The sequence below is a fragment of the Microcaecilia unicolor genome, chromosome 12, assembly GCF_901765095.1.
Source record: "Microcaecilia unicolor chromosome 12, aMicUni1.1, whole genome shotgun sequence".
NCBI lineage: Eukaryota > Metazoa > Chordata > Amphibia > Gymnophiona > Siphonopidae > Microcaecilia > Microcaecilia unicolor.
Genome location: NC_044042.1, coordinates 29,242,402 through 29,270,333, shown reverse-complemented (window position 1 = coordinate 29,270,333; position 27,932 = coordinate 29,242,402). Strand labels below are relative to the sequence as shown.

Genomic DNA, 27,932 nt, shown 5'->3' with positions numbered 1-27,932 from the left:
CCGCCTAGTCCTAGTATTTTTGGAAAGCGTGAACAGACACTTCACATCCACCTGTTCCACTCCACTCATTATTTTATACAGGGCCGTGCCTAGGGTCTCTGGCGCCCCCCTGCAGACTATCAGTTGGCGCCCCCCCCCCCCCCCCCCCCCCCGGTGAAAATGATCGCTCACCACTTGCCACACTGACAGGAATTGTCAGCAATATTCTTAGAAACAAATTGCTATACATTGCAAAATAAGATAGCAGATGTAAATTCTCAAAGTGGACATATTCCAAACGCTATTTAGACAAAAATTAAACTGAACCCCCAAGATGCCAAACTCTGCATACAATGCAACACCACAGAAACAGAAAATGTCCCCTAGTACTGTGCAAAATATAAAGACTGCAGATGTAAATTTGAAAAAAACTAACAAGAACCAATCACCACTTTACAAATTAACAAATAGAAATAAAACAAATATAGAAAATAAAATAATACCATTTTATTGGACTAATACATTTAGCTTTCAGAGGCCAAAACATCCTTCCTCAGGTCAATACAGTATAGTGCTGTTACAGTATCCTATCCTGACCTGAGGAAGGGGGTTTTGTTCTCCGAAAGTTAGTCAAAATGTATTAAAATTAGTCCAATAAAAAGATTACCTATTATAAACATTTATTAACACAGCTACAATACTACTATATCCTAAAGCAAAAAAAATAAAAGTAAATATTTTATTTACAGTTTGTTGTCTCTGGTTTCTGCTTTCCTCATCTTCTTTTCACTGTCTTCCTTCCTTCCATCCAGCATCCGTCTTTGTTCTCTCTCTGCCATCCAGTGTCTGCCCTCTCTGCTGTCCCCTTCATCCAATGTCTGCCCTCTCTCCCTGCTCCTTCCATCTACATCTGCCCTCTATCTCTGCCCCTTCCATCCACCATCTGCCCCTGTCTGCCCTCTCTCTCTCCCCCTTCCATTCACTGTCTGCCCTTTCTCTCTGTCCGCTCAATCCACCATTTGCCCTCCCTCTCCCATCCATCTAGGGTCTGCCCTCCCTCTCACTCCCCCTTCCATCTAGGATCTGTCCCCTCTCTCTGCCCCTTTTTTTCAGCCCCCAGTTCCAGCCCCACTATCCCACCAGTCCCCAGTTTCAGCCCTAGCCCTTTTCTCCCACCAGTCTTGAGCTTCGGCCCCCAGCCACTTCTCCCTGTCCCCTTTTCAGCCCCAAGTTTCAAACCCAGCCCTTTTCTCTCACTAGTTCCGAGCTTCAGCCCCAGCCACTTCTCCCTGTCTTCTTTTCAGCCCCCAGTCCCCACAGTTTCAGCTCTTGTCCCTTTTCAGCCCCCAGTCCCAGTACTAGCCCCCTTATCCCCACCTACCCTCCTTTTCAGCCCCCAGTTCCAGCTCCCTTCATCCACATGCCTTGCATTAGGGCCTCCCCTTTCAGCCCCAGACCCCATCTGGGCTCCCCTCCCCATCCCCTTCTCCCATCTGGGCACCCCAACCCCTTCTCCCATCTGGCCACCCCATCCCCTTCTGCCATCTGGGCTCCCCACCCCATCCCCTTCTGTCATCTGGGCACCCCACCCCATCCCCTTCTGTCATCTGGGCTCCCATCCCCTTCTGCCATCTGGGCTCCCCTCCCCATCCCCTCCCCATCCCCTCCCCATCCCCTTCTGCCATCTGGGCTCCCCTCCCCATCCCCTTCTGTCATCTGGGCACCCCATCCTCTTCTGCCATCTGGGCTCCCATCCCCTTCTGTCATCTGGGCTCCCCTCCCCATCCCCTTCTGTCATCTGGGCTCCCCTCCCCATCCCCTTCTGCCATCTGGGCTCCCCTCCCCATCCCCTTCTGTCATCTGGGCACCCCATCCTCTTCTGCCATCTGGGCTCCCATCCCCTTCTGTCATCTGGGCTCCCCTCCCCATCCCCTTCTGCCATCTGGGCTCCCCTCCCCATCCCCTTCTGTCATCTGGGCACCCCTGATCCGACCCGACTACCAGCTCCGTCGAGATGACAGCGGGTGGGGGGGGGGGGGTGCTCCGCTCCCGCTGCTCCCACCCTACCTTCTTTTAAAAAAGAAATCAGTAAAGCGGCGTGGCAGGCAGCGCAGCTTCGCGTCTGCCCTGCTTGTAAAACAAGTAGATCTCCTCGTCGGGCCTTCGCTCATTGGGTCCCGCCCTCGAGGAAATAGGAAGTTACCTCAGAGGAGGGCGGGACCCAATGAGTGAAGGCCCGACGAGGAGATCTACTTGTTTTACAAGCAGGGCAGACGCGAAGCTGCGCTGCCTGCCACGCCGCTTTACTGATTTCTTTTTTTTTTAAGAAGGTAGGGTGGGAGCAGCGGGAGCGGAGCGAGGGTAAGCACCGCGGTGGCGCCCTCCAGAGGTGGGCGCCCCCCTGCGGTGCTTACCTCGCTTACCGCATCGGCGCGGCCCTGATTTTATATACCTCTATCATGTATCTCCTCAGCTGTCTCTTCTCCAAGCTGAAAAGCCCTAGCCTCCTTAGTCTTTCTTCATAGGGAAGTCGTCCCATCCCCACTATCATTTTTGTTACCCTTCGCTGCACCTTTTCCAGTTCTATCTTTCTTGAGATGCGGCGACCAGAATTGAACACAATACTCAAGGTGTGGTCGCACCATGGAGCGATACAACGGCATTATAACATCCAGTTGTCATTTTCTCTTTTTCTTTCTTTGCTTGTGTTCCTTCTACCAGCGCTGCAAACAATCTTAAGGGCCCCACAGCTACCCCCCCCCCCCCCCACCCCTCTCACATTGGCTGGCTGGATAATTTTTCAGAATTAACAATAATGTGGCTTCTGAAAACATGACCTAAGACAGCAGTTCTTCGCCGGCAGCGAGCACATGCAGCCAGCGACTGATACACGCTGCTCCCACCGGCCCCACAGCCTTTCCTCTGGTGTGTTCCCACCTATTTGGAAACAGGAAGTTGTGTTACAGGGAAGACTGTGGGGCTGGTGCGAGCTATGTGTATCAGTCTCTGACTGCTCTTGCTTGCTGCCAGTGAAGAACTACTGTTTTAAAAGGTATGGGGGGGGGGGGCTCAATTTTTACTAAAATTAATCTATTTGAATCGTGAATCAGACAGCAGTAGGCAGTGCTGGGCCCTACTTAGCTGAAATTGGGTGGCGGAGCAGTTGGGGGGAAGAGGGGGTGGTGGTTGGGAGGCGAGGATAGGGGAGGGCAGACTTATACGGTCTGTACCAGAGCCGGTGATGGGAGGCGGGACTGGTGGTTGGGAGACGGGAAATACTGCTGGGCAGACTTATATGGTCTGTGCCCTGAAAAAGACAGGTACAAATCAAGGTAAGGTATACACATATGAGTTTGTCTTGGGCAGACTGGATGGACCATGCAGGTCTTTTTCTGCCGTCATCTACTATGTTACTTGGAGGCCAGGCCCGAGGAATCTTGCCCCCCCCCCCCCCCCCCGCTCCTCTCTCGGTGGCCCTGCCTTCTACTCTAGTTGTTATATGTTGTAAACCTGTGGGACATATTAATGAGTTGTGGTATATCAAGTCTGTTTTTGTTCCCACCACCGCCACCTCCCCTGGGAGGATATTCCAGGCATCCAGTACCCTCTCCGTTTAAAAGTATTTCCTGATGTTTCTTCCAAGTCTACCACCCTGCAGCTTTAATTCATGTTCTCTAGCTCTACTGCTTCCCCATTTCTGAAAAACATTTGTTTGTAGATTAATATCTTTTTAAGTATTTAAATGTCTGTATCATATCTCTCCTGCAACAGGCAGCCAAACCCAAAGAGTCGTCACATAATCAGAATAACATACAAGTTTATCATTTATTTTTCCTAAAACCGTCTCTATTTGCAAAGCAAGCCAGAACGGTTTACAATATACAATGTATAATATAAAAACAAAATACTATCTACATGAACTCCATAAAATTATAGGAAAGAAATCAAACTTTCCATTCATACAAAAAAACATAGATCATTCACCCAAAATAAAATCATACAACATAACCCAAAATATATAATAAAACACATATTCTAATATTCTCCCGCTGCAGGGTACAGCCCAAAAGATTGGGTGAACGGTGACATCACTGGGAGTCAAATGCTAATTAAAAGAAGTAGGTTTTTAAAGCAGTGTGAAAGAGAAAGTATGATCTTTCTAATCAAATAGGTAGAGGCAGTGAAGGAGAGAAGTTAACGTCATATGATTTATCCACCCACCATTCCTTACTCCACTGGGGAAGGTGGTTTTCACTGCAGGAATGAAGAGAACATATTGTTCCTCATGTGATTATGAGTTCACTGAGTCTGTAAACATTACATAAAGAAGTCCTAGTCGTTGTTCTTTAGCCAGTAAAGCACATACTATCTACGTTCACATACAAAACACGACTAAGGCATGCTCTGGTGGTATGCAAGAAATTCTTGTGCCACCATGCCCAGATTTGAGCCTGACATCTTGTGGGGTTAATGTCAGTCTTCAGTGTGTCACTTTTTGGGAAGGTTGCCCGTAAATGTTTTTGTGAAGTTCAATAACCTCCAGTAATGCAACATGTTAAGACACGATCAGACATTTGTCTGGATGTTTGCTTTCCTTATCATTCACATATTGTCAATTTTTCAGCCCTGCTATGTTTCTATTTTTTTGCAAGAATGTTAGGTTTTAGTCCTTCAGGCTGAATGAGGTTGTTCTTTTACCTTAAGACTCGTTCAAGTACTAAAGTTCTTTGGTTGGTTGCTAATAATGAAGCAGGGTTGTTCAAATGCACAGTATATAAAGTTTGCAGCCCTACACTTTACTTAAGTCCGGCACTTTTGGTGGCGTTTGGCATCACTGATGCTTTTCTTTTGGGACTAGAAAGCTACCCATGCTTTAATTTATGCAGATGTTGTGTACATGTATATAAATACAGTTGGACGGTCAAAGGCATTCCAACAACAGGAATCAAAAACTACAAGGTCTAGAATAGCCAGAAACTCTTCTCATCTTCATTGCTATCGGAGATCTCTCTTGCAATAATATTTGTGCAATTTTCAGCCTTTGTCATTCTCCTGCTTGAATGTTCTGCAGAATTTGGATAAGGTTGTCCAAACCAAAAATGTAGCCTTGGTCAGGCCCATCATAACTGGTTTGGTTGCCCCTCAAGTCTTTGTAGGTGGTGTGAGCGAAATCAATCATGCGGACATCAACCTTGGGAAGACTGTTCACAATGTACGATGCAGTACATCCATTCTTCTGAATACATCCTTGGTGATCTGAGGTAACTTTATGATCCACTTGTTCCTGCCCATCATAGACAATGAGAAGGGAGCTGGAATAGAACCTGTAGGAACTCTGGCCTTCAATGACAGACTTAAGGGCCCTCAGTTGGAAGAGGATGGGCTCCACGAGATCCTTTCGAAGATGTTTTCCATTGTGCAGGAAGTGGTAGAGAGCTTGCTTGAAGCCATCTGCGGAGAGCTTCCTTCCATAATATTTGTCTTTGCAGAGGAAGTGACCCTTGTCAGCGTGATACACCTTGAAACAAAGGACAATGCAGAATGAATCATGTATCCTTTATAGAAAATAAAACTTAGAAACTGACAGCAGATAAAGACCATCCAGTCTCCCCATTATGCAAGCTGTGTCTGGTTCCAAAACCTTTTTTTTTTTATTGAGTCATAAAATATTAGACTATATTATTATTTGTCAATGAATACATTAATTCAGAGTTGAAGATCAGTATGGGTTCTCATCTAATTGATTGAATGTTGGGGAGGGTGAAGAATCCTGATGGAGAGCACTAGAAACCAAAGATCTTTCTTTTAAAATCTATTTATAACAGGATTCACGTTGCAAACAAAAGCACATGGTTAGGTATGTATAAATAGAAAGAACATGGGGGAATTTCATATCAATAACAAAATGGGAGGCATTAATATTAACAACTCATGCCAGAGAAGCAGTAACAGAGGATAGGGGTACATTTATGTTGGGAACACATGGCAGGGAGCATTCACAGTAATTATCTATCTGTCTATTTAATTACTTACTTACTTTGACTTTCTTTTTCAGTCTAAGGTGACTTAGATTCATGTACACTAGGTACTTTCATGTCTCCAGAGATTGTAAAACTGAGATTGTAAACCAGGGATTCTCAAATCCAGTCCTCACTCAAGGTCAACGAACCAGCCTGGTTTTCAGGATTTCCACAATGAATATGTATGAGATCTGTTTGCATTAATGCTTCCATTGCATGCAAATAGATCTCATACATATTCATTGTGGAAATCCTGACAACCAGGCTGGGTTGTGGACCTCGAGGATTGAATTTAAGGATCCATGGTTTACAATCTCAGTTTGCCCCTGAGGCAACGGAGGGTTAAGCGAGTTGCCCACAATCACAGAGGGCAGCAGCAGGATTTGAAATGGACAGGGGAGGCTTTAAGAGTGTAATTTTAAAATTGTCTTACATCTCTTTATGCAAGGTGATCATAAAGTTCCATCTCTAGAGGGAAAGGCTGAACAAGTACCGGTTTACTCCAATGCATGCGGGGAGATGTAGTTCTGATATCTTTGTTGAATTCCTTATGAAACAACTTTATTCAAAAATAGGATGTTACCACTATTATTCGAAACAAATGTTATTTTACCAGCTAAAGTGGCCAAAACCATTCAACAGTTGCTATTTGTATTATGTAAATGGAGGAAAAAAGCCTCTGTATTCCCGCTTCAGAACATGATCATGTCTGTTATATCGGGATGGAATCTTCATTGGCTAAAAAATCTCCAATTGTAACTTTAACTAACAAATGATCACATCTAACGAACACTTATCTTTAGTGCCGCCAGGAATCTGTTTCATAGGGTAAAAACAGCAGCACTGCATCAGCTTGTCTCCTTGGATAGGGCACTATGTGGGCAACTTTGAATAGCTCCTCCTACTTGAGTAGAGGAGTGTGGTAGCCGTGTTAGTCCACTCTTAAGGTTATCAATAGAAATCAAACAAAATAAAACATGGAAAAGAAAATAAGATGATACCTTTTTTATTGGACATAACTTAATACATTTCTTGATTAGCTTTCGAAGGTTGCCCTTCTTCCTCAGATCGGAAATAAGCAAATGTGCTAGCTGACAGTGTATATAAGTGAAAACATTCAAGCATTACTATGACAGTCTGACAGGGTGGGAGGATGGGGGTGGGTAGGAGGTATGCATGGGGACATCAAAGCATATCATTGATATTCTAACAGGATAGATGTGGATAGGTGAGGGGAGGGTGATCAACAGAGAAATACAGCTTTATGGTTTATAATGGGCTAGGAACCCCAGGTCCTTGTTAAGTCCTTTCTGTTGGGTGTTAAAATATTCAATCATTCTGACTTCAAAGGTCTTACGTTCTTGTATGGTTTTAAAGTTACCTTTGAGGATTCTCACTGTGAAATCACTGGTACAGTGTCCTGGTCCTGTAAAATGTTGACCAACAGGCGTGGGAACCCTGCTGGCACCAGTATTGTTCATATGATGTCTATGTAAATTGAATCTTGTCTTAAGCATCTGGCCTGTTTCTCCAATATAGCATCCTAGCCCATTATAAACCATAAAGCTGTATGTCTCTGTTGATCACCCCACCCCTCACCTATCCACACCCACCCTGTTAGAATATCAATGATATGCTTTGATGTCCCCATGCATACCTCTGACCCACCCCCCTCCTCCCACCCTGTCAGACTGTCATAGTAATGCTTGAATGTTTTCACTTATATACACTGTCAGCTAGCACATTTGCTTATTTCCGATCTGAGGAAGAAGGGCAACTTTCGAAAGCTAATCAAGAAATGTATTAAGTTATGTCCAATAAAAAAGGTATCATCTTATTTTCTTTTCCATGTTTTATTTTGTTTGATTTCTATAGATTCTACATGGAATGTTGCTATTCCACTAGCAACATTCCAGGTAGAAGTCGGCCCTTGCGGATCACCAATGTGGCCGCGCAGGCTTCTGCTTCTGTGAGTCTGACGTCCTGCACGTACGTGCAGGACGTCAGACTCACAGAAACAGAAGCCTGCGCAGCCTTCTACATGGAATGTTGCTAGTGGAATAGCAACATTCCATGTAGAATCTCCAATAGTAGCAACATTCCATGTAGAATCTCCAATGGTATCTATTTTACTGTCATAGTAATGCTTGAATGTTTTCACTTATATACACTGTCAGCTAGCACATTTGCTTATTTCCGATCTGACGAAGAAGGGCAACCTTCGAAAGCTAATCAAGAAATGTATTAAGTTATGTCCAATAAAAAAGGTATCATCTTATTTTCTTTTCCATGTTTTATTTTGTTTGATATCCTCCTACTTGCAAATTGTGTGTGTATCTTACACCTTCTATTCCTGGGGCCAGCAGAAAGAGGACAAAACAAAGCATGTACCTTTGAACATCAAATGCATGCATGTTTTGCTCACATGTCCTAGAGATTCACTTCCTCTCTTTCCTGGGAATTTATTTATTTTAGCTAATTACACCCCTGATATTGAAACAGGGCATTTTCAATATGATGTCTAAGTCCAGCTTTGAACGTTTTGCTAAAAATATCCAAAATTCAAGTGGGGAAGATAGCCATTTTCAAAACAGAAAAAAATCTTTTCTGTTTTTTTTTTTTTTTTTTTCAAAACTGGCTATTTACTAGATGTTTTTCTGCTCTGTGCATTTATCTTTTTGGTCCATTTTCGAAAACAAACAAACAAACAAAGATCGAAGTGAAAAATGCACAAAATCAAGCCATTGGGATGTAGAAGGAGTCACCATTCTTAGTAGACTGGCCATACAGACATCCCAGGAGAGCAATAAGGCACCCTAGGGGGCACTGCTGTGGACTTCAAATAAATGCTCCCAGGTACACATCTCACCATTGCTCCCTTATCTTGTCTGCTGAGCCCACCAAATCCTACTACCCCCCCCCCCAACTGTACACCACTACAATAGCCCCTATGGGTGAAAAGGGCACCTATATGTGGGTACAGTGGGTTTCTGGTAAGTTTTGGAGGGCTCATAGTTTCCACCACAAGTGTAACAGGTAGGGGGAGGTATGGGCCTGGGTCCATCACCCACCACCAGACTACGCCAGGGACCTGCATGCTGCTCCAATGGACCTGAGTATTACATCTGAGGCTGGTTAGTAATTTTTTAATCACATTTTCTTGGGGTGAGAGAGGGTCAGTAACCACTGGTGGAGTAAGGGGAGATCATCCCTGATTCTCTCCAGTGACTATTTAAGGCACCTTTTTGTGCCTTATTCATTATAAAAACAGGTCTAGCTCAAAATGTCTTAGTTTTAGTCCTGGACGATTTTGTTTTATTCCATTATGGCTGAAAAATGTCCAAGTGTTAGGAATGCCCAGATCCAGCCTTTAACACGCCTTGACATACCCCCTTGTGATTTGAATGCACTTCTGATGGACTTCATAGAAAAACATCTAAACCTTGGCTTTGAAAATACCAATTTGAAAGTTTTTGTGAGAAAAACGTCCAAATGCAGATTTATGCCTTGGATTTAGTCGGGGTTGAGATGGCCGCTTTTAGTTTCCATTATCGCTGAAAAACAAAACCGGCCATCTGAAACCCGGCGAACTCTGGCATTTGGCCGGTCCAAACCGTATTATCGAAAGAAAAGATGGCCGGCCATCTTTTTCGATAATACGGTTCGGGCAGCTGTTTGCGGCGCCGCCAAAATAGATTGCCGGCAATCTATTTCGCCGGCGCCGTTCGATTATTCCCCTCTAAGTGACCCAAGAAGTGCTTTATTCAGGAGAAGGATGACGTTGTTTTCCCCCTCGCTTCCACTCCAAACGGCCATACTCAAGGGGCAGACAGACATGTGGTTTTCAGGATATACAGTACCCGATGAATATGTATGTTTGTGTTTACATGCACTGCCTTTATTGCAAGCAAATATATCTCACGCACATTCGTTAAGAATGGCCTGTAAGACCATAGTTTTTTTTATTTTATTAGTACAATATGTTAGATATTGTACTTCCTAGAGATTTCTGACTTCTTGAATATACTTTGCTTAGAACTGTTCAGGTGTTTTGCAGAATATATGAAGTATTAGTGTTACTATTGAGGCTCTCAAGGGTAGCAAGCTGACACCCCTTGTTTAACACATTACACCATAATGACACATGACATAGGGCAGGTGGGATGGATGTCGGGGGGGGGGGGGGAAGGGATACTGCTGCTACTCAAGCCAATGACCACACGACAAGAAGACAGACAGAGGAAGGAGTTCCATGCTTCTGTTTTCAGTCCTGAAATGCGGTGTGCCTATAGTCATCTGAGCATGCATGCCAGGAGGTGCTCCAATGCTCTCTCATCAGCATGCTACACACTGACTTAATCACACCTTTCTCACCCTGAATGTACAAAGACTTGTTTATTGAGGGCACTATAAAAAAAAAAAAAAAACATTTGAAGTATATGTGGAATGAGCCACTTATGAAGAAACCTTTTAAACGGCACTGCCCGGGAGGCAAGCAGATCCTTCTTTAAGCCAGCCTACATGTTCCGACACAAAAGGCAATGAGAATTGGATCGATACTGGGAAAGTAAGCAATTGGAAAGGGACAGAGCTGGCAGCACAATCAATAGACTTCAGCCATGGGAAAATGGCCTCAGCCTTCCCGGGGACACCAAGGAAGCTAATTTATGGCCTCAGCCTTTGGGGACGGCACATTCAATTAAAAATAACTCAGAAAGAGGAAGATCTATCCTGGAAATGTATTAACTCCAGGCTCTCCTCAGCCACAGCCTGAACATTGATGGAGTGCTGCATCTGACTTATGACAAACAGTCCCTGTCCTAACTCTGGGCAGACTTTAACCTGCTCTTCTAGTCTGTTTCCATGAGCAGACAGAAAACCAAAAGCGAAGTAATTGTAGATCAAACAGAAGTTATACTGTGAGAGGACTGAGCTTGGTGGAGTCTCGTGTTCCTGCATAAAACAGGACTGCCAAGCTACAAACCAGAGGGTGCCCCAGGCCTTCATATCACCCAGCTCTCTAAGACCTCCATAACCTTCCTTGTTTCGTACACACTGGGATCGTTATTTGCTTAAATTCTAACATAATTAGACTGCTTGCAAATTTAGACAGATGGAAACTTTTGCATTGCAGAATTATAATTAATCTGAACCTCTGGGACAAGGTGTTGAGATTGTTTCTAATAAAGAGATCCATAGACATAGGCCATTAATTAATGAGGGTCTCTGCAAACAGTCATTGCGGGCCCTTTAGTCTCTCTTTAGCTCCAATAAGGGGTTACTTTAAAATCATCCAGTTAGTAACAATTTGGAGAAGAAAAGCCAGTGCAGAGTTTCTGCTTCCAGTGCTGTCAGCAACAGGCAGCTGCAAGGCTGATCCAAGGATATGTGACACCACTGGCAAACCTTCAGTTATGTGCTTCCCTCTAACACCTTCCCCAACAGGGCTGCTCAAGGCCCTACCTCAGTCCCATGTCCAGCATCTCCCCTTCTCTATTCTCCCAAGTATCCAGCACGCCTCCTTCCTTCCAGGTTTCCAGCATCTACCCTTCCCTATACCCCAGGGGCATAGCCAGAAGTCCATTTTTTGGGGTTCATAAAGGAAACCTCTCCCCCATGGCTACATCACTGCTACACCTCCTAGGTATCCAGAATCTCTCCTTCCCTTCCCTACCCCACTTCCAGGTGTCCAGGATTTTCCCTTCCCTGTACCCCTCAGGCATCCAGCATCTTCCCTTCCCTGTACCCTTCAGCTATCCAGCATCTCCACTTCCCTACTCTTCCAAGTATCCAGCATGTCTCTTTCCCTACCCCACTTCCAGGTGTCTAAAATTTTCCCTTCTCTATACCCTCCCAGGTGTTCAGAGTCTCCCCTTCCCTATCCACCCCTCCCCTCCCCTCCCCCCAGTGTGTCTGGCATCTCTTCTTCACCTACACCTCCCGCCATGTCTAGCATCTTCCCCTCTTGATTTCCCCTTGCTGAGCTGCTTCCTGCCCTTGTCTACCACCATCCCCCAAACCTCGGCCTACCCAGGGCCCTTCAGCACCTGTGCTTGTTCTAGATTTGCCTCTTCTCAAGCAAACTTTCTGTCAGAGAAGGAGGGACAGGACAGGCCTTGTGAGTGTGTATATGTTCAAAGGCCTGCTGCCACCAAACTGACAACGGCTTTTGAGTGCTTCACTTCTGTCCTGCTGGCCATGTTGCTCCCTCCTATATTCTGTTGTCCTAGGCAAACACCTAGTCCCTCTAGTAGTGCAGCTGGTCCTGCTCAAATATGCTTTGAACTAAAACATTAATGTAACTTTTGCTTCTAAGAGATAGTGTTTATGTTCCTGAGGTGCCATAACTATATAGTTTGCTGCATGCCCAAAGATATTAGGCAGTATTTTTAATGGTGTACCAACCAAGCTGATAAACACAGGAGACTGTTGATTTCAGACAGGCCTCATTCTGGCAGCAGAATTCTGCTCTGTTCTGTAAAAATGACATGGACCCCACAGAAAGGCAGTATATCAAATCCATGACCCCTTAACCTTTACCCTTCGATCTGACTTTCCCTCACTTTTCTTCAAATAAGGATTCTCTGTGCTTATTCCAGGCATTCTTGAATTCTGTTCTGGCTTTGCCCCCACCACCTCCTCTGGAAAGTTGATCAATGTATCTACCACCCATTCCATGGAAAAAATGCTTTTTAATTTTACTCACAAATCTGCCCCCCTAGAACATTCCATCTTGACTCTGAACTTCCTTTCCACTCAAAAATGTGCACTTCCAGTGCATTATTAATACCTTTGAGATATTTGGATTTCTCTATCAAATCTCACTTTGTCTTCTTTTTCTCTAGAGTAGTGGCTCTCTACCCAATCCTTATCCCACACCTAGCCAGTCAGGTTTTCAGGATACTGATAATGAATATGCATGAGATAGATTGGCATACAATGCAGGTAGTGCAGACCAGTGGCGTACCAAGGGGGGGGGGGGGGGCGGTCTGCCCTGGGTGCATGCTGCTGGGGGGGGGGGGGGGGGGTGCTGCGCACCTGTCGGCTCTGCTCGTTCTCTGCTCCCTCTGCCCCGGAACAGGTTACTTCCTGTTCCGGGGCAGAGGGAGCAGGGAACGAGCGAAGCCGACAGGTGCGCGAAACCCCCCCCCCCCCCAGCAGGTAAAAATGCACCCGGGGGGTGCCCTTTCGCCGGGGAGGGGGGGAGGTGCCCTTTCGCTGGGGGTGGGGGGTCATGCTGCACCTGGGGGGGGCGCTTCAGCGATCCGCCTGGGTGTCAGCCACCCTAGGAACGCCACTGGTGCAGACAAATTTATCTAATGCATATTCATTGTAGATATCCTGAAACCTGACTGGCTGGGCATGTCCCAAGGACTGGGTTGAGAACCATTGCTCTAGAGCAGGGGTGTCTAACTTTGGCCCTTGCCAGGTCGAGTTTTCAGGATTTCCCCAATGAATATGCATGAGATCTATTTGCATACAATGGAGGCAGTGCATGCAAATAGATCTCATGCATATTTATTGGGGAAATCCTGAAAATCTGACTGGATTGTGGCCCTCAAGGACCGAGGTTGCCCACCCCCTGTTCTAGAATATACAAATTTAGGTCCTTAAGTTTCAGCTCATGGGACTGTGGAGGGCCTGAAGGAGAAATGTTTGCTACCTGCATGCCGCAGATGCGCACTCCCAGCGAGCTGGACGTACTCTGTGCACACTTCTTCATGTGGCGTGCTTTCTTTTCCTCTGTGGCATCATCGCCATGCTGCCGTGTGCCCATCTTCAGGTCCAGGATGCAGGGATACTTGAACTTGGAAGCCACGTTTTCCAGCAACAAAAATCCTGCTCAGAGTTGAGGAAAACTGTCCCCTGCCAAAATAAGCCTTCCGCTGAGGGGCTTTTCAACTCAAATATTGCATCCCCATGGGAAGAGGTCAGCCTCTATTTATGAGGTTCACTTAGAGACATTAATGGCATCATTCTACTACACACATCACGCACCTCCAGATAATTCCACGGTATCGCTTTGCTACCCATGTTATTCACCTCTTCAAATGTCCAAAGCACTCCCCTCAATCAGAACATTCATCTACAGAAACTTCCATAGCATCACCTTTCTAGCCATATCATTCACCTACAGAAACTTCTATAGAATTCCTCTCCTAATGCATCATTCACCTTTAGAAACTTTCCATAGAATTTCTCTCTTAAACCACATCACTCACGTTCAGAAACGTCCATAGAATTCCCCACCTAACCACATCACTCACCTCTGGAAACATTCATGATGACACTTTGCTAGGTATGACACTCACTGCCACAGATTTCCAGAGTATCCTCCTTGTAATCCAGGCCTTCCCGAATCTGATCCGGGAACACCACAGCCAGATTTTTAGCATGTTCACATGAATATGCATAAGATACTTTGCATTCATTGGAAACCCAGTATATGCCTATTTTATAACGCTGAAATTCACTGTAAACATTCCAAAAAACTGTTTGGTTATGGCATCTTTGGGACAGGCTTGGGAAGCTCTTTTCTATCCGCATCACCCATTTTCAGAGACTTAGCAGATTCACTCTCCTAACTCAGTGGATGGCTTGAAGTTAGCTGGCATTTGCACCCCTTTAAAGAAACAGAGAGACATCCTTTCAGCACACAAACCACAGTGTGCATCAGGTTGTGGAAAGGATACGGTGCAGTGTGTTCTCGTGGCACTCAGATGACATGCGTGTCAGCTGCTCCTTGTGACACTGTAGTCCCCAGGGGTTATAGCTGATTCTTTCAGAAGAGGTTCTGGTGGAGCCTTCCATATAGCAGGACACTTCCGTCTGGAAATGGACCTCTGCCCTCAGGAGTGCATTCCCTGAACAGCTAAAGCAGGCAGCAAAGCAGAAAGCAGACATGACTATTTGCTTTGATGAAGGCAAGGAAGCAAATTTGTTAAGCTTTGGGAAACAGTGAAACTTGAATGGTATTTCAGCACTTCCCAAGGCATAAACCTCTCCCTTTGAGGTAAGAAAGTATATCTGGTAAAACAGACTTCAGCTACATCACTGGTTTCCGTGCCTGTCCCAATGACCACTCAGCCAGTTGGGTTTTCAGAACATCTGCAATGAATATACATAAGATAAAATTTGTATACAGTGGGTCTCCAATACACGCAAACTGATCTCATATATATTCACTGTGGATATCTTAAAAAATGGATCGGGTATGGTGTCACCAGGACACATTGGGAAATTGATAGACTGAATTCTGACCTAGCTTTCAAGGCTCCAAAATCTGGTATTGTTTTGTAACCTCCCTAGGAGATGGTGCACATGGGGTTATCCTAATTACACCTGTCTTGTTGTAGGAGAAGCATACAGAAGTGACTTAATAAAAGTGAGCTTAGAATGTAATTGCACTGGGTACAGACAATTGAAAGTCACAGATCAGAAATAAGTGAGCAGGACAGTCTGTACATTTGGCTGGTTTAACAATGCTTAGTGAAATATACAGTGAAGTACAGAGCTGCCGAGGGGGCCAACCTCCTATGTGGGAGATTTAGGGCCCGCCTACCCTGCCCACAACTCTGCCCTGTCCCACCCACAACTCAGCCCAGCCCTGCCCTCAGCGGCACCAGTAGTAGCCTCTCCTTCCAGTGGTGCAGGAGACTGTCTTCCTAAATCGTCATTTCCTTAGGACCAGTAGCAGCAGGAGATGACGTTTTAGGAAGGTCTCTCCTGCTGCCACTGGAAGGGAAGGCCACTCAGCAGGAGATCCTGGCTCCTCGGCAGGAGTATGGGAGATGACCCGCAAAAGACTTGGCAGGTCTGGAAGTATAAATTAGTACAGATGCAAAATATACAAATCTCAGGCACTGTGGAGGAGAGCAGGGCCTAGGACAGTGATACCCAGCCTCAGGCACTGTGGAGAAGAGGGCCTCAGCCAGTACAGAGGTCACTGTGCTAAGCACTTCTCTTCATGCCATTTTGCATTCTAATCCATATTTCTCCTAGGACAAGCAGGATGCGTCATCCACATATAGGTATGCCTTCAAAGGGGAAAGGTTCCGCATATGGAGCTCCGCCACTCGAACCCCTCTCCTGCTCCATCCTGGCCATCTTACAATACCTGTTGGCCCTATCTGAGGGAGGCCTCAAACCCACATCCATCGAGGTACACCTAAGCTCTATTGCGGCCTACCACAACCATGTAGATAACAAACCAGTCTCTACCCATTCCCTGGTTGCTTGGTTCATGGAAGGCCTAACCAACTTACATCCCCCAGTTAGACCACGGGACCTCAACACCATATTATGCCAACAAGTATTGTAAGATGGCTGGGATGGAGCAGGAAAGGAGTTAAAGTTGAGTGGCGGAGCTCCATATGCGGAACCTTTCCCCTTTGAAGGCATGCCTATATGTGGCTGACTTATCTTGCTGTCCACGGAGAACCTACATTTCAGGTAAGTAACTACACTAACTGTAATTTCTGCACCAGTGGACTAAACAGCATATACAAGTAAAACTGCCCCGCTTGATGCAAACCTGAATAAAAGTAAACCTGGTAAATGGGGCTGCCTGTCAGTGCCAAGAGAAAAAGCAGGAGAGGAGGTGAAAGTAGAGAAGAGACTTCCAGGACAGGAAAAGGTTAGCATCAGAAGGTACCACAACCAATCCCACCATATTTATCCTATTGATGCCAGGAGGAAACTCTGTCAGCCCCAAGTCAAAAAGACTCTGACATCCAATTTTCTCCCTCCCCTCCCCCATAAAAGTTAAGAACCAAGTCTATTAAATTAGCCAACGTCACAATGTTCCAGGCAACACTTGCTTCTTGTCAGTGCAAATAAAGGCTTGAGATTTCATAAATTGTCTATATCTCTACATTGTTTTTGACGTTTTGGCCTGTGCAACTCGATTTTTACTTAAAAAATTTTTTTTTCCAGTTTAACTCTTTTTGCGTTGTGGAGTATTTTCTGAGCAGTGATTAAATGAGCAGATTCTATATAGTGCGACTTATGTTGTGTGCGCAAACCCGGTCATATTCTGGATTTGCACATGCAGCTTAATTAGTTAACAAGCCAATCAGCACTGATAATGGCCAATTATCAAGCAATTATTGACACTAATTGTCATTAATCAAAATTTACGCACACAACTATCTAAGCGAATTCTGTAAAGTAATATGCGTAAATTCTAAGGCACATAGCTGAAAAGGGGGCATAGCCATGGGCGTGGAATGGGCGGTTCTAAAATCTATGCGCATTGTTATAGAATATGGCTGGTCCGCATCTAATTTAGGAATAGACATTTACACCAAATTTAGTCGCATGAATGGGCACTTGGTGTATTCTATAAACTGCGTCAAAATTTTGGCATACTTAATAGAATATGCCTAGGCATATTTTTTTCAGCGCCAATTTTTTAGGTGTCGTATATAGAATCTGTCCCATAAAGAATGCAGTTGATGCACAGATTACAGTTACTATTCTGAGGTCTTTTTCTCCATTTGCATATTTTTGTGAGTCGCACTGGATGTTTGTATTTATTGAATTGCAGAGACCATACGGTATTTCGTTTTGTAGGAAGAACATTTTTTGAGTTTCTAGATTTGGTGCCACCTATTCCTCTTACTGTATTGGTTAATGTGGCCCAGCACATAGCATGTTCCCTAGCAACTGGGTCAGCATCACTCACTGGTCTCAGGACCTCACCTCTCATTAATGGTCGCCTTCTTGAGTTTCTTCCATCTGGTCAGAGAGCCCTCGCCGCAACCTGGCTTCTCCCATTTCAGCTTGCTCCAAATTGACAATGAAGATTCTGTACCCATGTCGAAGGAGGTGAGGCCCTCTGCCTGGGGGCTGGCAATCAGACCAAGACGACCCCTGCTGTCCTTCCTCAGGAACACAGATACGACACCTTCAAATAGGAGGCAGAAGAGAAGAGGGGCTTGAGGCAGGGGAAAAAATGGCCTTAGCTCACCTCAGTTAACTCAGCCACACCCAAAAATTGCCATGGAATATCACACCATCAAGTATTACATAACTACGTCAGAGCGTGTTTTCGCAGTAACTCTAGTAGGTTAAGAGTGTTGGAGACAGATGAAATTTATAGCACTGATCCATCATCTGTGTACCCTGGCTAGAGAGATATCTTAGGAAAGCCACTTGGGGATATTCTTGGCTAGTTCCCATTCTTTAGTTCTGGGTCTGCTCTGTACAACATGTTCTAGTACTCCCTCCGTATAGTTTGGATTCTTCCCCCCTTCAAAACAACTCTAGCACCAAAGCTCTCCAATAGGCCAGATCTGTGGCAAGAGAGATCAGAAACAGACTGCGTGGGACAAAGCAAGCCCTGCTTCTTCCTTTCAAGACTCCAAGGGGTGCATTTACTAAGGCGCGCTGAAAAATGGCTTGCAGTAGTGTAGGCGCAGGTTTTGGGTGCGTGCCGATCCATTTTTTAGCGCGCCTGTAAAAAAAGGCCTTTTTATTTTGCCGAAAATGGGTGTGCGGCAAAATCAAAATTGCTGCACATCCATTTTGGGTCTGAGACCTTATGGCCAGCCATTGACCTAGCGGTAAAGAATCCAGGTGGTAATGACCTTCGTGCGTCAAATGGCACTTGGTGCGCCTGAAAATAAAAAAAATATATTTTTCAGATGCGCGCCAAAAATGAAATTACTTGAAAAGCCACGCGCTAGTCGGGAGGTAACTCCATTTTGGCGTGCGTTAGGCGCGTGTAGATGCTTACGCGGCTTAGTAAAAGGGCTCCCAAAAGTTCATAACGTAAGCAGTGGCGCTATTCACTGGATACGCATCCCATGCTGGAAAATAGTGAGTGTAGATTTCTCTACGAAAGTGATATTGATTCAAACTGTCCTTCAGCGTTAGTTAATGGCAGGGGCTTAGCCAGACTTCAGTGGGAGGGGGGTCCACAGGCAGAGGTGAGGGGGCACATTTTAGCCCCCCCCAAGTGCCGCCAACCCCCTGTCACTTTTGACCCCCCCCTCCTGCCGCTGCCAACTTTTCCCCGCCACCGCCAGGTACCTTTGCTGGCGGGGGTCCCCAACCCCCGCCAGCCGAAGTCCTTGACAGCGCTGGTCTCCGAGCCTGGCGCATTTGCTGATCTGGATTCTGTTTCTGTGAGTCCTGACGTCCTGCATGTAGGAACGTGCAGGACGTCAGGACTCACAGAAACAGAATCCAGATCAGCAAAGCGCTGTCAAGGACTTTGGCTGGCGGGGGTTGGGGACCCCCGCCAGCAAAGGTACCTGACAGCAGCGGCCGGGGAGGGGGGGGGGGTCGAATGTGGTAGGAGAGGGTTGGCAGCGGAAGGGGGGGGGGTGAAAACAGGGGGCCAGGGCTAAATCTGCGGGGGCCCATGCCCCCGTGGCCCCACCTAGCTACGCCCCTGGTTAATGGCTACACACATTTGAAACCCCTGACTTGTTGACACCTGCAAGGACACACCCATTGGAACTGATTGGGTCCTGCTGTTGATGGTGTCATATGTGACATCATCCAATATGATGTATTGTTGGTGTATGTAAGATATGCGGGGAATTGAGATCAGGGTGTCTTGAACTAGCATATATCTCCTTGAGATTCAAACAAATGCTGTATTGTATATTCTATTATTTATGTATTGGATGGTAATAGAAAAATGCACCATTTTTTATGGGTAGAGGCTTGAGCTTAAGCTTAATAGCATCCAATTTGAGTAGTTTATGACTTATATACATCATGTTATAGATATCTACTATAATAAAACTCACCCTCAACATTCTGAAGACAACGTTCTGAAGTCACTCAGTCACTCCCTGAAGGGTTCGTCAGTTCATGGTGGTGAAGCCACAACACTGACCATGTCTCTCTGCCCCGCCCTCGCATGACAGACCAATCAGAAAAACACCCTCAACATTCTGAAACACAAAGGACCATCACAAAACCGTTCCCAGGCAACGCTAGGCGACGTAACACGGACCTATCAGAGGAAACTACGTGGCAATAAGGGAGGAGCATTCACCAGCAGAACGGCTCATTATCTGTGCAGCACCACCGCTTGAACGAGAGAAGAATATTCCTGCTGTGGGTATGTGCAAAAATAGACCGGGGGGGGGGGGGGGGGGGGGGGGAGAAATTTTTTAATGCCTAATGCCGGTACTGAAGAGTGCTGGAGGGCCTATAGCACAGACTATATTTGGGTTCGCTTGATGTGGAGTCGGTGGAGCCAGAGAACAGCGTGCCCCTCACCATCTGGGATGTGGGCAAACAGGGCAAGCTGCGGCCCAGCTGGAAGGATTACCCGCGACCCAGTCAGCAGCAAACAGCGACCAAGGAAGGGGGAGGAGTAGGGAAACATGCGGAGCGGAGCGTGTTTCCCTACTCCTTCCCTGCTAAGGAATCGCTGGAGACTGACTGCCAAACTAACGAAACAACCGCACACCAACGCACCACCTCCATCATTCGAAAGGCATCCACTCTTTCTTCAACAGAAATGCAAACTAATAATACAAAACAAAGAATACCCGGTTTCTCACGCTGCTGCAGGTAACTCCCCACCCCCTTCCTCTTTCCCTTTTGCCGAAGCGGCCAAGGACGTGCCCAACCATCCCCAGCCTCAGGCAAGCCATCTCCCACCTCGGGGATTCCCCGAGCACCCGGAAAAAGACGGCGCTGCTTCCCGCAGCGCATAAATGTTCCAGTATTCCCCTGCAGCCGGCCTGAAATGGACCGAACATGCTGGATCACCCCCCGACGGCCCGAGACCGTGCTCTTCTCCCTTCTGCCAACTTAAAACAACCATCCCCGTCCTCAGGCAAGCCGTCACCCACCTCCAGGATGCCCAGAACCCCAGCCCAATGGAAAAAGATGGCGCTGCTTCCCACAGCACATTTCTCTTCCAGCGTTCCCCTACAGCAGCCCTGAAACGGCCAAAAAATACCGACAGACCAAGAACTTGCTCCTCTACCTTCTGCCCATCTAAAACAACACTGCTGTCTCAGCACAACACAAAAAAAAACCCGGAAGAAACAATCCACCACTCAGCAAAGGCTAACCCCCCTACAACCACATTTACATTTCACCAACAGAAAGACCCCCCTCCACAAACCTCCTTGACAGACAAAGCCACACACACACACGATACAACAGAAACACACCCTCAAAGCCACACACCAATCCGTCCCACTTTGCCAGTACAGCACATCCCCAACCCCCCAAGCAAAAAACAAAACAAAAAAAAAGACACACATCAACAACCTGCACACAAACACCCCACCCTCACACACTCACACTCACACACACACAAAATAACTCTTTGACACATACACACAGAAAAAAAAAAACACATGCTAGCGCCCGTTTCATTGGTTTTGGAAACGGGCCTTTTTTTACTAGTATGTATATATTGGTGGTGAAGATCTATTTAGGCTCAGCTGTATGTACATACACAATTAGGAGGTGGAACATCGTATGTGCAATGATGGTTCCATTGTGACACCACCACATATTCCTCTTGGGGATATAATGGGTGTAAACGGTATGGTCTGAGCACATTCTAAACACTTTAAAATATTTTATAACACTTTTAAGTGTATAAATAGAAAAGATAAATTTACTTCGAATCCAAGTTTGTTACAGTGAGTTTATGGTTTAACTTGGTTTGTTGGTTTTGATCTTCCTGATTTTTTGTAATCATCCAATATGAGCCAATCAGATACTGGTGTATCAGTGTACTTATGACACTAAAAGTAGGGGAAATCATAGGGGATATGGATTAAAGTATTTCAATTAATCAGGGCCCATATAAGCTACTGATTCCAACACATGCCATATGAGCTTTTTAACCAGTGTGTTTTTTTCTAGCAAAAAAGGTGCCGGTACTCAAATGCCAGGCCACCCTTCAGGGGTGGGGTGATCACTGAAGGACCCACCCCACAATAGCCAGGCCCCCTGCAACCAGTCACAGAATCTATGACAAGGCAGAATTGGTGTGTAGAGCCTGAGCTCTTTCATTATAATTTGGGGACCATGGGTTAATTTTAGCAGACAATGGAAAAGGTGCCGGTACTCAGTACCCCCAAGTACCCCCTCAAAAAAAGCCCTGTTTTTAACTATCATGCAAGGCCTGGAGGGACGGATTTCCTTTGAAGATGTCTGCTAATGGAAAGAGACTGCACATATAGTCTGTGCCATCCCCCATACTCCATTTTTTTACAATTCTCCCTGTAGCCCGAACTGTGGTGTGGCTAATAACCCAGCTGTTATGAGGGGATCGTGGTTTGGGCACACACCGCTGAGACCTGAAAGCCTGCATGGCTTGAGATTCATTTTCATGGATCTTGGCATCCCTTCAGACACCCAGAATGAAAAGAGCAGCTGACCCAGACACACTGCCTTGTGTGCAGGAAGCTTACGTGGGGAGACGAAGTGGAATGAATATAGGGTTTCAACTTTGTACCAGGCTTGTGAAATACATACATATGCATATATACATATTTAAGTGTCCTAAATATCCTCTCTCTTTTCTAGTGGAGTCTAAATCATGAACTTTTTTGGATGACATGAGTAGGTAGAGAGAACTATCTTAATATCTCTGGTATTTGAATTCCAGTGCTGTTAAATGTGTATATTTTTTATACTGTTTCATGGTATTTCTATTATTAGGTTTCAATTTACTTTTTTTCAAGCTCACCTCATTTATTGTATTTATGTTTATTCTTGTTTTTTTTTTTTTTTACTATTGTTATGTTGTTAATAAAATTGTAAGTTTTCTGTCAAAATGTACCTGCTGTACACCGCCGGGTGAATCTCTTCATAAAGGCGGTTAATAAATCCCAATAAATAAATAATAATAGGATTGAGAGGGGGAGAGACAGTACAAGACCTTGAAGATGCTAAGAAACGTAATGTGGGACTTCCCAAATCAATCCTGGAAAACCTCACAATTGGACATCTGTTTAGAATATTTACAATTAATATGCATGCGATAAATTAGCATATGTATGCAAATGCATCTTAAGTATGTTATTACAGATATCCTGAAATTCCAACTTGCTGTGTGGTCTCTCCAGGACAGATTTGGGAAGTTCTGCCATAAGCATTAGGATCACAGCCTACATAAGTTCATAAGTAATGCCACACTGGGAAAGACCAAGGGTCCATCGAGCCCAGCATCCTGTCCACGACAGCGGCCAATCCAGGCCAAGGGCACCTGGCAAGCTTCCCAAACGTACAAACATTCTATATATGGTATTCCTGGAACTGTGGATTTTTCCCAAGTTCATTTAGTAGTGGTTTATGGACTTGTCCTTTAGGAAACCGTCTAACCCCTTTTTAAACTCTGCCAAGCTAACCACCTTCACCACGTTCTCCGGCAATGAATTTCAGAGTTTAATTATGCGTTGGGTGAAGAAATATTTTCTCCGGTTTGTTTTAAATTTACTACGTAGTTTCATTGCATGCCCCCTAGTCCTAGTATTTTTGGAAAGCGTGAACAGACGCTTCACATCCACCTGTTCCACTCCACTCATTATTTTATAAGCCTCTATCATGTCTCCCCTCAGCCGTCTCTTCTCCAAACTGAAAAGCCCTAGCCTCCTTAGCCTTTCTTCATAGGAAAGTCGTCCCATCCCCACTATCATTTTAGTCGCCCTTCGCTGCACCTTTTCCAATTCTACTATATCTTTCTTGAGATGTGGCAACCAGAATTGAACACAATACTCAAGGTGTGGTCGCACCATGGAGCAATACAACGGCATTATAACATCCTCACACCTGTTTTTCATACCTTTCCTAATAATACCCAACATTCTATTCGCTTTCCTAGCCGCAGCAGCACACTGAGCAGAAGGTTTCAGTGTATTATCGACGACGACACCCAGATCCCATTCTTGGTCCGTAACTCCTAACGTGGAACCTTGCATGACGTAGCTATAATTCGGGTTCTTTTTCCCCACATGCATCACTTTGCACTTGCTCACATTAAACGTCATCTGCCATTTAGCCACCCAGTCTCCCAGTCTCGTAAGGTCCTTCTGTAATTTTTCACAATCCTGTTGTGAGTTAACGACTTTGAATAACTTTGTGTCATCAGCAAATTTAATTACCTCGCTAGTTACTCCCATCTCTAAATCATTTATAAATATATTAAAAAGCAGCGGTCCTAGCACAGACCCCTGAGGAACCCTACTAGCCTCAACCAGGACATCCCAAAAGGTTGATCCAGATTGGAGCCAGCTCTGTGGGTGCTGAGCAAGTTCCTGCACTGTGTCCAGGGAGGGGTAATTTGTATTGGGACCTTTTAACTAAAGCTTAGCACAAGTTTAGCTTGCGCTAATGGACAGTAGTCTGCACTAAGAGGCCCTTTTACAAAGCTGCGGGGGCATTAATGCAAGGTAGCACACACCAAATCGGCGATAATTCCGTTTGGTAGCATGTAACATAGTAGATGACAGCAGAGAAAGACGGTCCATCCAGTCTGCCCAACAAGATAACTCATATGTGCTACTTTTTGTGTATACCTGACCTTGATTTGTATCTGCCATTTTCAGGGCAGAAGTCTGCCCAGCACTAGCCCTGCCTCCCAACCAATGGCCCCGCCTCCCACCACCGGTGCTGCCACCTAATCTATGCTAAGCTTCTGAGGGTCCATTCCTTCTGAACAAGATTCCTTTATGTTTATCCCACACATTTTTGAATTCTGTTACTGTTTTCATCTCCACCACCTCCCGCAGGACGGCTTTCCAAGTATCCACCACTCTCTCCCTGAAAAAATACTTTCTGACATTTTTCTTGAGTCTGTCCCCCCCCCCCCCCCCCCCCGTCAATCTCATGTTGAAGTGGGAGGCTGATGTTCCCTCCAAAATAAAACACAGCAGAGCACAGCAGTAGCCTAGTGGTTAGTGCAGTAGGCCAAGAGTTTGGGGAAATGGGTTCAGGTCCCACTGTAGCTCTTTGTAACTCTGGGCAAATCACTTAATCTTGGTTGCCCCAGATACAAAAACTTAGATTAGGAGCCCACTCAGGAGACAGAAAGTACCTATATATAATTATTGTAAAACCACTTTGATTGTACCACAGAAAGGCAGCATATCAAATCCCATTACCAAGTTTCCTATCATCAATTAGTTAATCAATACATTGATTTTTGCATGGTGAGGCTCATTGGATGCTCTGCAGACCAGACATGTAGCATTACAAGCTGTACACAACATTTTGCAGAGACACACAAGAGACAATTTCTGCTTTATTTCTGTCACATTAGACAATCTAAGCACAGAGGAATGTTTAGAGAGGATTTACAACTCCAAAGCTTTTCAGCAGCCTCCTGTCCTCTCGGCTGCTTTGCTATGTAGCATGCAAGCACCGTGCACTGGCAGATTTAGAGTAGTTATTTTTGTGTTTCTAAGCAATTTACTGCCTCATGAATCAGGACACAGAGATTCATTAACTGGACTCCAGATTCATTTCCCATCCCTCTTCAAGCCTCCAGTAGAGTTCAGGTTACCCTGATGCCATCAGAGATGCCAAATCTCACTCATTAGGACTATGTCACATTCCTTTGAAGGCTCTCTCACTCTTTGAGCCCCTTCTCTCACTCAGACCCTCAGTCAGTGCACTGATCCTGATCACTGCTTTAATGAGAGGCAAGCCTAAGACAAGGAAAAGGCATATTTTCAAAGCACTTAGCCTTCCAAAGTTCCATAGGTTCCTATGGAACTTTGGAAGGCTAAGTGCTTTGAAAATATTTGACCCTACCAACAGGAAGAAATCTGAGCACTTCTTCCTGTGTACTTTGCTTATCCCTTTTCCCTGTACCTACAAATACATGTGCACTGAAACCTATGGACATACTTTTAGCCAATGAGTGGAGAGAACTTTTCAGTCTGGAAAATTTACACAGGTAACTCTGCTTAGTTACCTGGGCAAATTATTTTGAAAACTGTCTCGTGCTGCATCATTTTTGTCTATATCTTTCAGAAGCATCAAAGAAAAGCAAATATTTTATGCTGCTTTTTTTCATTTGGAAAGCAATGTTACACTTAAATCTTTCTAGATTTATACTTCAGACACATGGTCTGAAAAAAATTCTCACTTTGAGGTGGTTTAGCCTTGGCATCTCTGCATAGGGCAAGTCCTGGCATTGGTAATAGGACTGTCAGAATTAGGCCCTCCAGGGATGTGGGTGGCGAATGAGATGGAGGGCCTTAGTTAGCATTTGTAGGTGTGGAGGAGAGAGGAGTGGAGATGTGGAATGCGCAGCACTAGCAGAAGGGTTTGCATTTTTTGCACTGGGTCACCTCTCCCCAGAAAAAGAACATCAATATTTCTGCTGTACTGTATGCAGGACCCCTTCTTCTTCCACTTTGATCTCACTACTTTTCTTTCTTTGAAAGTCCACTTCATCCACCTATTCACGCCACTACCTCTCTGAGTGGTGGTCATTTATCGACCTCCTGATAAGTCCCTCTCTTCCTTTCTCACTGACTTTGACTCTTGGTTTTCCTTCCATCTTGAACCAACTTCCCCCTCCCTCACTCTTGGGGATGTTCATGTTAATGACCCTTATGACTCTTATGCCTCTTCTTGCTTAAAACATCCTCATTTGATATTCAACTGTGCTCCACTACCCCTATTAAGTGAAACCTAAACAGAGAAGAGCCTTCATTGGGCTGTGATATAGGCTATTGGGCACATGAATCCCCAGGGCTTTGTTTTTGTACCAAACAACTTTAACTTCTGGTGCTAGACCAGTTGTTAAAAAGTGAGCATAATAGGCTCACTTCTGCAAAGTTAAAACAACTGAAAAGCTGTGGTTGTGTTAATTGCTGAGATGACATTCTCCAGTAATGACCCAACAGCACTCAACAACGATTATTATGTTGTCCAATGACATCATCTCTGCAAAGAACAGGTCCAGACTTGTGAGTGCATGCATCCGGTGTGCTCTTGTTAGCGCATATTTTCTGTGCTTGGCCTATGTGCGTGCTATTTCCTTACAGCATTGGGAAGCAAAATATTTGTGTCATGCCTGCATTGGTAAATTATGTGTTGAGCTTTAGCCAATGGCAAGGTAACTACATCAGCCCCTCAAAACAGATACTTCTGGGTAAGGTTAAGGTATCATTTTCAGAAAGAGATGACATGGATGAGTTGTGGGGGCTCCCAACATTACCTTTGTACTGAGGTGTGAAGCATTTCATCTCCTTGGGAAGGGACTCATAAAAGCATTGCTCCTGTGACACCAGTGGCTTGCAGACTGTATGTTCGTTGTATTTCATCATGCTCATGTGGCCCCCAACCTGGTGGTGGAAGGGCTCCAGCAGCACCCCTTTCCTGGGGTCAATCATGTCCCTGCTATCTTGTACCACCATGTTGTGTGCGATACCACTGCCCGATGTCTGCTCAGCAGGGCACAACACCTGCTCCTCAGGAGCTGTGGCAGCACAACCGGAGGCGTGCGTCGGGGCGGCCGGTTCTGGACGTATCTGGAAGACTCGTCTACTCTGGCTTCTCCGTGAAAGTTAAAGACTATTTAACATGCCACTGGCAGAGTCTCTGGAAGAAAAAAAAAAACACAAAGATGAACTGAAGCATGAAATTAAATGTGTCAGTGACTTACAATGAGTACTTCTTGCTCTTTATCTGTGGTCAGAGTAGTGGCCCCACTGCTATGGTTCTGTGTTCTGTAGATTTCAGTGGAAGTGCAGCAAGGCATGGTATATGCGCCAGTCGTGAAAAACACAAGTTTACTCATTATTTGCTATATCACCTTTCCTAGTTCAAGCATCAAAGTGGCTTACAAATCTACCAGAAAGAGATCGAAAAAGAACTCCAGATATAGCTAGGACAGAGACAGCGCAGCCAGAACAAGGATAAACACATTAGTTCACCCTAGCTCGACTCTCTCCAAGTCAACCATCTGCCCCCTCACTCCCTAAC

At 45.3% G+C, this 27,932-nt stretch overlaps 1 protein-coding gene across 3 annotated transcripts in view; it reads right to left on the bottom strand.

The window, feature by feature from the left end:
• Positions 1-3,812: 3,812 nt before the first annotated feature.
• The window catches only part of IP6K3 (inositol hexakisphosphate kinase 3), a 52,836-nt gene continuing 28,716 nt past the window's right edge, over positions 3,813-27,932 (bottom strand). For all 3 annotated transcript variants that reach the window (XM_030221743.1, XM_030221742.1, XM_030221744.1), the window contains exons 2-6: positions 27,166-27,548; positions 17,703-17,907; positions 14,693-14,871; positions 13,663-13,838; positions 3,813-5,497 (exon numbers count right to left, since the gene is read on the bottom strand). In XM_030221743.1, the coding sequence (XP_030077603.1) occupies positions 5,024-5,497; positions 13,663-13,838; positions 14,693-14,871; positions 17,703-17,907; positions 27,166-27,364 (1,233 nt within the window). In that variant the 5' untranslated portion in view covers positions 27,365-27,548 and the 3' untranslated portion in view covers positions 3,813-5,023. The remainder of the gene's footprint in view (positions 5,498-13,662; positions 13,839-14,692; positions 14,872-17,702; positions 17,908-27,165; positions 27,549-27,932) is intronic.